General features: G+C 37.8%; 3 protein-coding genes across 5 annotated transcripts; 2 read left to right on the top strand and 1 right to left on the bottom strand.

Annotated features, from left to right (window-relative positions):
- Nucleotides 1-3,001: 3,001 nt before the first annotated feature.
- Wbl (endoplasmic reticulum protein 29-like protein wbl) lies at nt 3,002-4,813 on the top strand. 2 transcript variants are annotated; one of them, XM_076763108.1, is made up of 4 exons: nt 3,002-3,351; nt 3,829-4,227; nt 4,310-4,558; nt 4,659-4,813. In XM_076763108.1, the coding sequence occupies exons 1-3, from the start codon at nt 3,253-3,255 to the stop codon at nt 4,544-4,546; spliced, it is 735 nt and encodes a 244-aa protein (XP_076619223.1). In that variant the 5' UTR covers nt 3,002-3,252; the 3' UTR covers nt 4,547-4,558; nt 4,659-4,813. The 2 variants fall into 2 exon arrangements, with proteins under 2 accessions (XP_076619223.1, XP_076619222.1); XM_076763107.1 differs by having other exon boundaries at nt 4,310-4,813.
- LOC143340800 (ran-specific GTPase-activating protein) lies at nt 4,267-6,734 on the bottom strand. 2 transcript variants are annotated; one of them, XM_076763105.1, is made up of 4 exons: nt 6,576-6,734; nt 6,089-6,246; nt 5,721-6,007; nt 4,267-5,633 (listed from the first exon to the last, which is right to left on the bottom strand). In XM_076763105.1, exons 1-4 carry the CDS (start codon nt 6,588-6,590, stop codon nt 5,311-5,313), a joined length of 783 nt encoding a protein of 260 aa, XP_076619220.1. In that variant the 5' UTR covers nt 6,591-6,734; the 3' UTR covers nt 4,267-5,310. The 2 variants fall into 2 exon arrangements, with proteins under 2 accessions (XP_076619220.1, XP_076619221.1); XM_076763106.1 differs by having other exon boundaries at nt 6,579-6,700.
- Nucleotides 6,735-7,225: 491 nt separating this feature from the next.
- LOC143340799 (serine/threonine-protein phosphatase PP1-gamma catalytic subunit A) lies at nt 7,226-11,254 on the top strand. Its single transcript, XM_076763104.1, has 5 exons — nt 7,226-7,477; nt 8,229-8,360; nt 8,751-8,981; nt 9,071-9,399; nt 9,599-11,254. The coding sequence occupies exons 1-5, from the start codon at nt 7,423-7,425 to the stop codon at nt 9,839-9,841; spliced, it is 990 nt and encodes a 329-aa protein (XP_076619219.1). The 5' UTR covers nt 7,226-7,422; the 3' UTR covers nt 9,842-11,254.
- The last annotated feature ends 1,665 nt before the right edge of the window (nt 11,255-12,919 follow it).

The following is a 12,919-nucleotide window of genomic DNA, read 5'->3' as shown; positions in this document are numbered from 1 at the left end:
CGAACCGGATAAGAGACGAGTCGTCGATTTTTATATTTAGAATTTCGAACCGCGGTTTCGTTGGGTATGGAAAAGGCCGCCGCGGGCTTACATGGTCGAAGGCGAGCGGAAAAAATTGTGGGGCAAGGGCCGTGCGATCGGAGACACAGCCCTGACCGAAGCGCAGGCGTCCGTGCGATCGCGTGACGTCACGAGTCTAAGGCACGGGGCGTTATACGCTTATCAATGAACGTACGACGCCTACGCGGATACCTGTTCTCTAGCAGCAAACACCCACCCTTACCCACCTCTTCCTTCTACACCCCATACGTTCTGCCCTTCGTGTGTCTCCGTTCTACGCAGCTTTTTCGCCCGACCAAATACTGGCCCTTTCTACTTTTTCCCTACGAACCGCCTTGCGTCCAAAATTCTCCAGCGCCGTACCGTCTCGGCTTTCTTCGCGTTTGTCGACTCCAGAGCCCGACTTCTGCACGCGAGTGCATCTTTCTCATTGAGTAATTTCACCTCGGATCGATCGCCGCTGCGATTTCGCCCGAATTCGAACGAGCCACCGGGCAACTCGCAAACGTCCAACTAAAAACATTAGACGACTCCGTGAGAAACGTATTCTGACGCTGATTTTTTATGAGAGAGATTTATACTTACGTTCATCTCCAACCATTAACTTTTCGATCTTCAAAGAATTTCGGAGTTTCGTGATTGAAGACTCGATCTGAAAAAAATTTAACATGTGAGTCTACGCAAAGTATACATATAAGAGGAGATAAATAAGGGCCGCGTGACTCGAAAACTCGCTGTGTAGGGTCGTTTCACGCCAAGTCGGACATCTTTTGGAGTAACGTCTCGTATTGTACCGAAACTTTGTTGTCGTTTTGTATAGTCTTTGATAGGATGTTTCGAAATAAGGACTGTATGAAGATCGATTCAAATTAACGATATATTGAAGCGCTGGGCCCGGTTGTGTGCTGCTAGTAGTCAGGAAGCTAGACCTGGCATTGTTACATAGGGTATGCGACCGTTGAAAGGTCCAATACGGTTAATAGATATTGAGAACTCGCTCATTGTCAATGGCACTTATTGTTGGAAACATTCAAGTTACTGCGTTCAATGGAAACCACGAGAAGGCGATGACTATTCTACCATCGAGATAGGAAACAGAACGTGACGGGTTTGGGTTAATGGATAAATATTCTACAACATCGATGCGCGTCCAATTAAATAAATAACTGATTATGCAATTACTTAATTTATAATTTTGACAATTGTCTACTTTTGAGATGGCTAAAACATAAGAAAATCGAAAAAATTGATCGCTATACCGCGTGGGGGGTACATGAGTCACGATGTGATATTTAAACATCACTGAAAGATTTTATCACGCATTTGATGAAAATGTTACACCAAATAACGAAAATGTCAAACGGTGTAAATGCAAAATCCAGAGTGCGGCGTATACGACCCACGCAACGTCGAAAGTGTTAATAAAATACGAAAACGTAGGTGGTTGGAAAAACTGTTCTCAAGCATTTAAATAAATTAGTGAAATTTTTTAAAAAACACTGTTGCACTATTGATTTCTGAGAAAAGAATTGTTTCTATCTTTTGACTAAAAAGAACGACTGTCCTCTTAGGCGCTACTTTTGAGTAAAATTTATTAGAAATTCTTTCGAAATATGGAGTTCTGATAATCGAGAAATATTGCCAGGGAAAAGTACTTGGAGCATCGTGTCTGTACATATACCACTCTCGTTTCGACGTCAAAAGTAGATACATAGACGGTTCTCTGTGGCTCTTTGGCAGAGAATCCAAACTGCACGCTTTTATGTTCTTTCTTTTCCTGCTCCGTTCATGCGGCGTAAAGTTACTTTAAGGTCCATACATTTTATTTAAACGGTGTCATATACCGGCTGCCTCGACAAAAATATTTTTCTCGCGTTATATCGCGAAATTTCTTTTTTTTTAACGATCTTTCGCGTCGCAACCTTCGCGTAAATTTCTACGAGTTACACATCCACGTACGAGCGTACGACACCCTGTATCAATCAACTCCTCGCCATTCGGTTGCTTGTTTCGCCTACTTCAGTACTCCAATACTTCTCACCCTCTCGCTTCGACTCTAACCATTTCTGTCTCTCTTTTCCTCCCACCCAATATCCACCTCCCTTCCTCAACCTCTACCACGTTTCTCTTTTTATCTCCTTCTATGTATCTGTACAATTTATAAGCCTGCCAATAACACTTTGTACTTAATACGATAGAGTCTCGATAGCCGTATCGTTATAATTTTGTCCGAGTAAAACTACGATGCTTCCCTGTGCTTTCGTCCATTTTTATCTACGCGAAAAAAATGAAACGAATGGCCTACCTTTTTTCCTTTTTCCTTTAAACGACCGTCTAACCCCTTTCGACCTGAAATTTAAACGCATGTACAAATACATATCACAAAATTATTGACTTTAAAATATCAATATATTTGTTACCGTCGTGGTCCGAATAGATCGAACGAAATTTTCGTCCCTCAGAAACATCCATTACGAATGGTTTCTGAATTCATGGGGATTGAAGTTAATTAAATTTAAGTCGACAGACTACTTTTGCAGACGATTAAAAATTATATGTTAATACGATACAGAACAGACAGAAATGTTTTCAGTTACTTTCCCTGGAATATCGATTATCCATTAGGTCCCGATTTATCCGGGCTCCCTGTCCCCCGATTGAATCGATCAATCGAGGTCCCGCTGCATGCATAAATTTTATTTTCCATACAATATAAGCCCGTGGATTTTTTTATAACTATACATAGTTATCGCAGCCGAGCTTCCTGCACTTGCGCGGTTCAACAGCCTAACGTCGCGACAGCGGCCGACACACGTCCTCTAACGCGCGCTTTCGTGTCGTGTCCCTCTCTGATTCGACGCCGCCAAAGCGCCGCGACGCGTCTGCTTCACCTGGTCCGCTTCGTTCAGCCGCTTCGTGCCATACCACGAGAGAGGTTAGTTACGAGTAACAATCGAAAGAGACGCGTAGAATATCACGTCCCCGTGGCACTTCCAGCGTGGCAAAATAGCGCTTCCCTGCTTGCAATTCCGTTCATAAATAATCCAGAACCTTCACGTACGCCGTACGTTCACACGCTGTCCGTTTCGTGCACCAAATAGCAAAGGAAACGAACGTCCGCGTACTTGCTTGATTATTTTCCACGAGCTAACGAACACTCGAAAGATACCATAGTTCCTCATCGGTTGTAACATGCTTCCATCGATCGCAGTAATTCTCCTTACTATCGGAATCGCCATTGCCGAAGACTGTAAAGGATGCGTCTCCCTGGATTCGTATTCCTTCGACAAGGTACCTCTGCTTTTACATACATATTCATTTCGTTGTGTGTACAGACTCTGCTCGTCGTATTGTATTCATTCATATCGAATCGTGAGCCCTCTTGATTGGAAAATGGGGGGACGATAATTCGTTGATCGCTTGCTTTGTTTTCGTCGCTCGTCGGCTATATAGTTCGTTGCCGTGGTTACCAGACGCTTAACCCCGGATCGCTGATAGGGTTTTAACGTAGAATATACCAATGTGTATGCGTGTGTATATATATGTACGAATAAAGTTCTGTAACGATCGAATATGAGATAATTTTCATTGCTTGAATAGACGCAAATTAAACAACATTGATGTTATATGGCTAATAGAAGATATTTATAATTTACTTGGAAAATATTATACTTATTCATTCTACGAAAATTGTAGTCTGTAAAGAATACTTAATATTCTTCGATTCGTCGACCATGACGAATATTTATAATGCAAAATAATGCACAGGTAATTCCAAAATTCAAAGCCGCAGTGGTGAAGTTTGACGTGGCGTATCCGTATGGGGACAAACACGAACAGTACTCGCAAATAGCCGCAACAACGAAAGACGCTTACGATTTCTTGGTGGCTGAAGTCAAAGTAAAAGATTATGGAAACAAAGACAATTCTGACCTTGCCGCTCGCTATAAAATAAAACCGGACTCTTTCCCCGCGATTCTTCTGTTCTTACAAGGCAAAACAGAACCGATTCCGTTTGTCGCGGACAAAGCAACCGATTTCACCGCAAACAATATAAAGCGGTTCATTAAAACAAAATCGAGCGTGTACCTTGGTCTACCCGGTTGCGTAGAACAATTGGACAAACTCGCAGAGAAATTCAAGTCCAGCGATGAAAACGAAAGGAAGGTAATGTTTTTTACGATTAAATGATGCAATTTATAAAAATTATTGAAAAGCACGTGGATATAATTATCCTTTATTTTCGTAGGAAATATTAAACAAAGCTAAAATATTCGAAGAAACGTTGCCTAAGGCGCAACACGCTGCTGCCAAAGTTTATATTAAGACCATGGAACGAATATTAGAAAAGGGGAATACATTCGTCCAAACAGAACAAACGCGTATAAGTGGTATTTTAAAAGGAAAACTGTCCAATGAAAAGAAACGCATAATGGAGGAGAAACGCAATATCCTTCATTCTTTCTTGCACAAAGACGAATTGTGAAGAAATCTCAATGTAATAAGATAATATAAACTGTGTCATGTATGCTTCTGCGAAAATAGCATCGCATTAATATTGAATGTCTACCGAAGATTTTAATTGCTTTATTTTACAGTTGTTTCTCGCAACTTATAAACGGCAATACAAGAAACGAGAATATTCATTTACGTTATACAAAACATTTCAATGTTCCAGACTGTAATATATATATAAGTGTGAAAACATAAGAAAAGGGGTTAAAAAAAAAAATAAAATATTATACAATAAAAACAGTTGCAAATTTTTGTCAACGAAACGCAACCGTAAATAATTACATTTTTGATATTATTTAAAGTTTTATACCGAAACAGGAACATATATGTGATATATTTATTGCCTATTTATAAGAAAATTTATTTAAAGGAAATCTATTAATATTCCTTATCAAATAAATTCTCGTACGTTCGAAATTAAATAGCTGTTTTATTTATTAAATTCTTAATTTCGTTGAATTTAAAATTTTTGTTCTCTTCCATTATATATTTTTTTTTGTAGTATAAATGCTAAAACATCCTTCATTAAAAAATCACAGATAACGTACAACGTTCGTATAAATATTGTCTTATTTATAAATTGAAAGTTTATTTTGTCTGTCTATTAACGTTATTGCTAAAAAAATTTCCTACGTTACGTTCGATGCTCAAATACTTAAGCATATGCATGCGTGTATGTTTACGTCGGAATGTGCATTTATAAGTAACACCTTTGTTTTACCAACATACAATCCTTTACTTTTTTTCCTCAATGTCCTTAACTTGTAATTGTTCGAGCTCCTTGGATACTTTGTCCATACTTTCTTCATCTTTTATTTGTTTTATAGATTCATCCAATTTATCAATTTCATTATTTTCAATTTTTATACTTTCTCCTCCCACTTGTTTTTTTGCTTGTTCTTCGTTGTCTGTACTTTCACTATAACTTACATCACTAGAAGGTTCACTATCACTCTCTATGTGTTTTTCGGACATGTTATTTTTTCCAGCATATATTTCACATTCGGAACCTACTATCTTCTTTGCTTTTTCAAATGCTTCTTTCCAAACTGATGCATCTATGTTAAAAAAATAAATATCGATAAATATAATAAATATTGTACATTTTTGTAGTTTCCATTCTATAACATCGTTAATATACTTACTCTCTGCATTTGCAAATCGTATAGCGAGCAACTCTGGTTTAAGTTGTTCGTCTGCATAATCTGCAAGTACGCTCCATACCCATGCTCTATCACTGCCACAATTTGGCTTCAATTCCATCCAAGGAGTTACAAAATGATTAGCACAAATTTTAAATGTCTTGTCTCTACGCATTACAACTCTCACTGTATTTTTTATTTTGTGTCTTAGCAATTTCACTTCCCCTGTACCACGTTCTTTCCATTCGGCAGGGTTATTGGATGAATCGTAACGGTATAATTTTGCTCTCCTGTAAATTGAAATATACAGATATACAATAACTATAAATAAGTAAAATATGTATCTATGATTCTTAATAGCCTCAAATTACATTCTTATCATTTCAACTTCATCCTCTTCATTGTTAGATACTTCTATTAATGGTAAGGAAATAATTGGCTCAAAATGTATATCATTTTCATTAGTGTCTTCTTCGTTGTCTTGCGTTTCACAGTTAGCGCTTTTCGCGTCAACGTGATCTCCGTTTAACTAGAACAGAGAACGATCATATTCTAATTTCTTTCTTTTCACGAAATACTGAAAAGATACTTTAATTTACCGGTTTTCATAAAATTATTTAAAACTGTTAAATGCGTGCGTTTGTACATATCGATTCGTTTTGCGATGTTTAATGAAAGTGAAACACATTTCAAATTAGATGAAAGTGTCTCGTTGGTATACCGTGCTTTGTTTCTAAACGGACGCGACAATATAACCTACAGAATAATTTTCAAATTTTTTAAACCAGTAACAATAAAGGTTCTTCATCGACGTATCGACTAACATTAATTTACAGATGTGAAGAAAAATATATTTACCACGTTTTCTGGCATATTTTCTACGAGTTTTACAAAAGAAGTTCCCCGATCAATTATAAAAAAATACCGCTAACTCCGACCTGTTTGGACCTGTTTGATAGTAAACCGTGATATTGCGCGTAGGATTCCACTGATTCCACAATAGCTAATTCATAAACGTGTGTCGAATGGCAACTGCTGGTAACACTGATTCTTATTGGATAAAACATCCACGCTAACGGATTTAAAAATAAACAGCCAATTAAATTGAATCTTTATTAGAATATTCGTTATCAAATTTATTCATGAAATATGATAAAAACTTTTTAAAAGTTAAAAAGAAACTTTTACAATAGTAAAAGATCCGGTTACAACTTAAATGGAATTTCTCGTTTCCTGACAAATTTCCCTATTTCGTGGATGCAACAAGTTTTGCAATTCCGCTCTTTCTTCTATCCCTTTGCAAAATTGATTGAATACCAATTACCTTTTAAAATGAATGCACTCAGCCTTTTACGGATCATTATTATGTAATTATATGTAATCGAGACGTTCGAACGAATATGACGCGAAGTCATAGTGACTTTGTTGCTTTTACCGTGCTCCCACTGTGCAAGCGTTCCACGGAGCATGCTCGATAAATCGATCGCTCGAACTCTATCGAGCAGGAAAGATCTCGTGTTCGGGGAGGAGGTAAAAGGGAGTGGAATGCGCGGTTGTCCGGGCGGCCATTGCGGGTACAGTGTCCGAAACCGCGAATGTAATTGAGTGCTGTGTGCCACACTAGTGAAATCCAGGAAAATCAAAGGTCATCCCCAAAGGAAGGTGCTCCGTGTGAAGCCCGGGACGCGAACAAAACCCCGGCCCGATGGCTGATTCCGACAAACTGAATATTGACCTCGTCATAACTCGGCTGTTGGAAGGTAAAGCTGCTCGCCCTGTTTGCCCTCCTTGAGGGGGGGTATCGTAAGACGAAATTGTAGCCAGCCGCGTCACCCTTTGTTATGCCTTCTCCATGCTCATGTTTTTGTTACAACTTGGACAAACGCGATCGAAACCATATCACTTACCGAATATATCACGCTTTACCTTTTATTTTTCCTCCTCCTCTTTTCTCCTCTTTCTCCTCCTTCCTACCCTGCCTCTGTTTTCTTTAATCGATTACGCAACTCTCTTTAAATACAACCGATCTTAAATACTCTAGACGAGATGTCGATGATCATTTGTTTACGCGAAGCAAGATTGATAGCGCGTAACTGAAATTCTCGCTTCTCGGGCGAAGCTTCCATCCGCGCGTTCAACAATTGCCACCGCATTATGCCTCGTAACTTTAACGACGCTCCCGGTGTCCCGCGTCGTTTATTCTTTAAATTCGTTTAAATGCATCAACGGATGAAACTGATTCGCGTAATAATTTACCGCGTAACATTTAATTACGCTACCGTTACGAGCGGAAGTACTGTTTCCCGCTAAAAACAATTACATAAACATTAGCTGAACGCATTAAAGCAAAGCTTGCATCTTTTTCATAGGTATCTGTTTTGTGGAAATATTATCATTATCTTAAACTGTATCAATATATCTTCTTTAGATTTAGCATTTCTTAAGTGTTAACTGAAAGAGTTAACAGATAAGCTCTCATCATTCATAAGTGGAAATAATTTAATCTTCCAGTGAGGGAAGCTAGGCCTGGAAAAAATGTACAGTTGACAGAAGGAGAAATAAAAGGGCTCTGTCTAAAATCGCGTGAAATTTTTTTATCACAACCTATTCTGTTAGAGCTCGAAGCACCGCTTAAAATATGCGGTAAGTTTTAGAAAATTACTTTTTTTTTATTATTACTTATGTAATTATACAAATGAGAACTTGGAACTATGCATTGGCCCCTTAATGCTCGTATGATATCTTATAATAAACCATGTATTGTCTCCTTTTAATGTTATTTTTAGTACAGTTAACACTCAGTAATTATCTTTTTTCATAATTTTCAGTTTTGTTGTTTCTATTGTTGTTATTATCATAGTTATTGAGATATCATTGCTTCTATATTTTAGCTAAAGTAATTTAGGCAAAACAAGAATTTATACATTTTGGACTGTAGGTCTGAAGAAAATCCGAGCATTAAGGGATTAAAATGAAGATATTTGAAAACCATAAGCAAATTGTCGATTGTAAAGTAAAATCTTATTTTTTAAGGTGATATTCATGGACAATACTATGATTTACTGCGGCTATTTGAATATGGTGGTTTTCCACCGGAAAGCAATTATCTCTTTCTGGGAGACTACGTGGACAGAGGGAAACAATCTTTAGAGACAATCTGTCTTCTGCTTGCCTATAAGATCAAGTATCCTGAGAACTTTTTCTTACTGCGCGGAAATCACGAATGCGCATCCATCAACAGGATATATGGATTTTACGACGAATGTAAGGAAATAATAATAATAATGATAATAATAATCATCAATTTTGAAGTAAATGAAACTATAAAAAAATCATTGCTCTGTATCATATAGGTAAACGTCGATATAACATTAAACTGTGGAAAACATTCACGGATTGTTTCAACTGTTTACCAGTCGCCGCTATAATCGATGAAAAAATATTCTGTTGTCACGGCGGGCTTAGCCCCGATCTACAAAGCATGGAACAGATCAGACGTATTATGCGACCAACAGATGTACCTGATCAAGGTTTATTATGCGATTTGTTGTGGTCAGATCCAGACAAAGACACAATGGGTTGGGGAGAGAATGATCGCGGTGTGTCGTTTACATTTGGCGCCGAAGTTGTTGCCAAATTTTTACATAAGCACGACTTTGACCTCATATGCCGTGCCCATCAGGTATGTATGTCACGTACACGCGATATCGTTAATTATAGCACGTTATCCGTTTATCGCTCAGCGTCGTGTATGTAACTAAATTTGTATGGAATTTATGAACTGTCGTAATTAATATTTTTACGCGTATTCGTCTAATTTTAGGCGATCTTCTCCCATAGCTAATTTCACATATTCAAACAGAAGCTTGTTAAAATTTCAGGTCGTAGAAGACGGCTACGAATTCTTTGCAAAGAGGCAGTTAGTCACTCTATTCTCGGCGCCAAATTATTGTGGCGAATTTGACAACGCTGGAGCTATGATGTCGGTGGATGAAACACTTATGTGCAGCTTCCAAATTCTAAAACCAGCTGACAAAAAAAAGTTAATAAATTACGGTGGCCAGAACGCAGGTAGACCGGTGACGCCCCCGCGAGGTGGAAATAACAAGAGCAAGAAGAAGTGAAATTCAAAATATTTGTTTTTCAACCCTCCCCCTTTAATTTGAAAGCATTGACTACAACTTCAGCAGAACTCCTTCAAAACCCATCATCTTTTACGACATTAAGTTTTTGTAAGCGAAAAGATGTTACTGTTATTACTTTTCCTAATATCGCTACTATTATTATCAAATGTTATATTGTATTCGAATTTATCGTGAATTCCGATAAGCCGTTTATAATGACACATTAAGTGAAGGAAAAATCCGGAGGGGCATTGCTGAGTAAAAGGGAAACAGACATGTTCCTCGTGAACTGAACAGATGAAAATTAATGGAAAAGAGAAAATATGTTATCGAATGTGTGTGTGTGTGTATATAAAAGAAAGTTTACTTCAAATTCGATTACGCAAGATTAGATTAGAAATTCTCAACAACCACTGTAAGATTCTACGGCAGGATAATATATCGCGATAAACGACAAGGAAAGTCAGCATCACGTTCTTGATTTTCTACTCTGATATTTTGTTCGATGTTTTTCTAACACGAACAATTCGAAAACCGTTCGCGTGATATTGCGATATCACTAAAAAAAACATGATATAACACAACATATTACTTTCTCATATAGGTTACAGATCTATAATATTGCCATATACGTAAAAATTTTCCACGACAAATATTTGAGATGCGATACGTAATTTTGGCTCCGCTATATTTCTGTAAATTTCATCAACTTTATAAACATACCGATATAACTTTCTGGACGGAAACGTTTTTGTAAAATGTGGTTTTATAATTAAAGCTGTATAATAACACCTTAAAGAATACGATGTATAAGCTGTTCAGTGAACATTGATCAATTTTGAGTGACATTTTTTTAAAGAAAAAAAGAAAATAACAAAAGAACAAATACGCACGACATATGTCGATTATGTATCTGCGAGGCTTCTCTGGATTTTGCTTGAGGTTATTGCGATCGTTATCTTTCAGGAGGGAATCGTAATAATAGAGCTAAAGTTGTAAGAACAAGTTGTAAATGTGCATAACGCGAGTAGCGAAACTACACAAATATGCAATACACATATGATATAAGGGGCGAGAAACACTGAAGAAAACAAACCCCGATTTCTAAGGATTTCATCGTATGAATGATAATGGCCCACCCATGGGTCGTGAATAATTTTATTAGTCTCATTAACATTTACACGCTATTATTAATTTTGTTCATTCCTCCGTCACGCTCTTTTTCATGTACCATGTAGATCGCAGACCCATTTTCCAGCGATGTTGCTATAAAATCGCATACAAAATGAAATCATTATGCGCCGTTCAGTAAAAATCGGCGCGCCAACAAACTCGCAACAAACACTGATCATTTTTGCCTCCCTTGTACTTGTACATTAATTTCTATTTTATAAATAAAACTCACGAAAAACATTCACTCATTCTTTTTTTTTTTTGTTTTCGTTCATATTTAATATAAGTATTATCGCATCCACGACGCTTCGCACGATACTTCGTTTAATACTGGTTTTTAATCGGATCATCTTCGATCGTTAATTGAACATTCTCATTGACATGTATGTACATACATACACGTATACCTGAAAAGTCACTGGTACTATTGATAATGCTATTGCGAATAATATCGAACAATAAATTCGTAATCTTTAATTGTACAAATTTGTTCATTTTTCCACGAAATGCTCGTTTCGACTATTTTTCGAGTAAATATTTTAGCGGCTTATACGAGCAGTGGATTAGGTTCGTGTCCGCGCTGAAGATAACAGGCATACACCGATTAGAATCTAAACCGTTAGATGTTACGGATGTCTGTGAACTTTGTGTACGCGATACGAAGTATTTAACTATCCCGAAGATCTGGATTTAGCATAGTTCCGTAGTTTTTAGCATTCGTTTATTAACGAAAGAGGAAACGATCAAATTTTGAAAAATTAAAATATTGCAGGCACTATTACACGTATGTACGAGCTACTACGCCCTTGTAATTTATACTTGAAGTAGATTTTTAAACGAAAAGTAGGTTTTTAAACACGAAACGGTAAGGCACGCGTAAATTACCGATTGTAAATAATTACAAAGGAATTGGGAAATGTAATGACTTTGGAATAGATGTTTGTACTTGTAACATTCTTCCAGCTAAGGTGGCTAATGTACCGAAGGAGTGAAGAACTTTTTATTAATAAATAAAGTCGTTCCTCTGAATCGTTTAATATTTACCTTCGAAACCGCAACACGATGTTTATTCTATCAACAATAACAATAACAAGCCAGAACAATTATCGTTGCTTGGATTTATGCACAATTAGTAATTATTATTATTAACGGAAGAACTCTATCGTATAAGATGCATAATATAATAAATCTTTGAACGCTTGTAATTTTTTTAACAAAGCATTTCGGACTTGGATTTTATAGGAACTATCTTCGTCTATTTGATCTTATGATGTCCCGACCTTTTTGGACATCCTGTGTATATGTGTATGAAAGTATAAATCTTCTATTTGTTTGAACAAAGAAAACAGAAATAAACGTTCTTGTAGGTACGCGGGAAGTATACTGGAAAGTTGAAGCGAATGCCCCTGGATGGAATTATGGTCGCGGGGAGCAGACGGAGATTCCTCGAAGGAACAAGAAGAAGACTCGAGGAAACCGTAGTGGTTCGGAACGGTGTTCGTTTCACGCTCGAAGGAAATTAATTCCGACGATGGTTGCGGGTTATCGCGGAATCAACACCTCCTTTTAATCAATTAACCCCGGTGGTCTAGCGACGAGGTACACGAGACACGAGCCTCGTCCCTGAGAACGTATCACGCTACTCCCAAGTGTTTGTTCCCGTCCGAGAAGACTCCGCCTTTTGGCACGGGACCCAAAGGAAGAGGATGCAGTTAGCATCCCGTGAACCCCAAGTTAGCCGAGCGTGGGTGTCCGCGTAGGAGGATCTTCGTGAAACCCCTCCTTCATCGTGGAAACTTTCCCTTCCTCCCGATCCTCCTCTCCACGTTTCTCGATCGGTTTACCTCGGGGAGGAGGAGGAGATTCCCGTAAAAAGAGAGAGGGAGGGAGGGAATACATCGGGAG

The sequence above is a fragment of the Colletes latitarsis genome, chromosome 4 (assembly GCF_051014445.1).
Source record: "Colletes latitarsis isolate SP2378_abdomen chromosome 4, iyColLati1, whole genome shotgun sequence".
NCBI lineage: Eukaryota > Metazoa > Arthropoda > Insecta > Hymenoptera > Colletidae > Colletes > Colletes latitarsis.
Note: the sequence above shows the minus strand (reverse complement) of the source record. Positions and strands in the feature narration are given on the sequence as shown.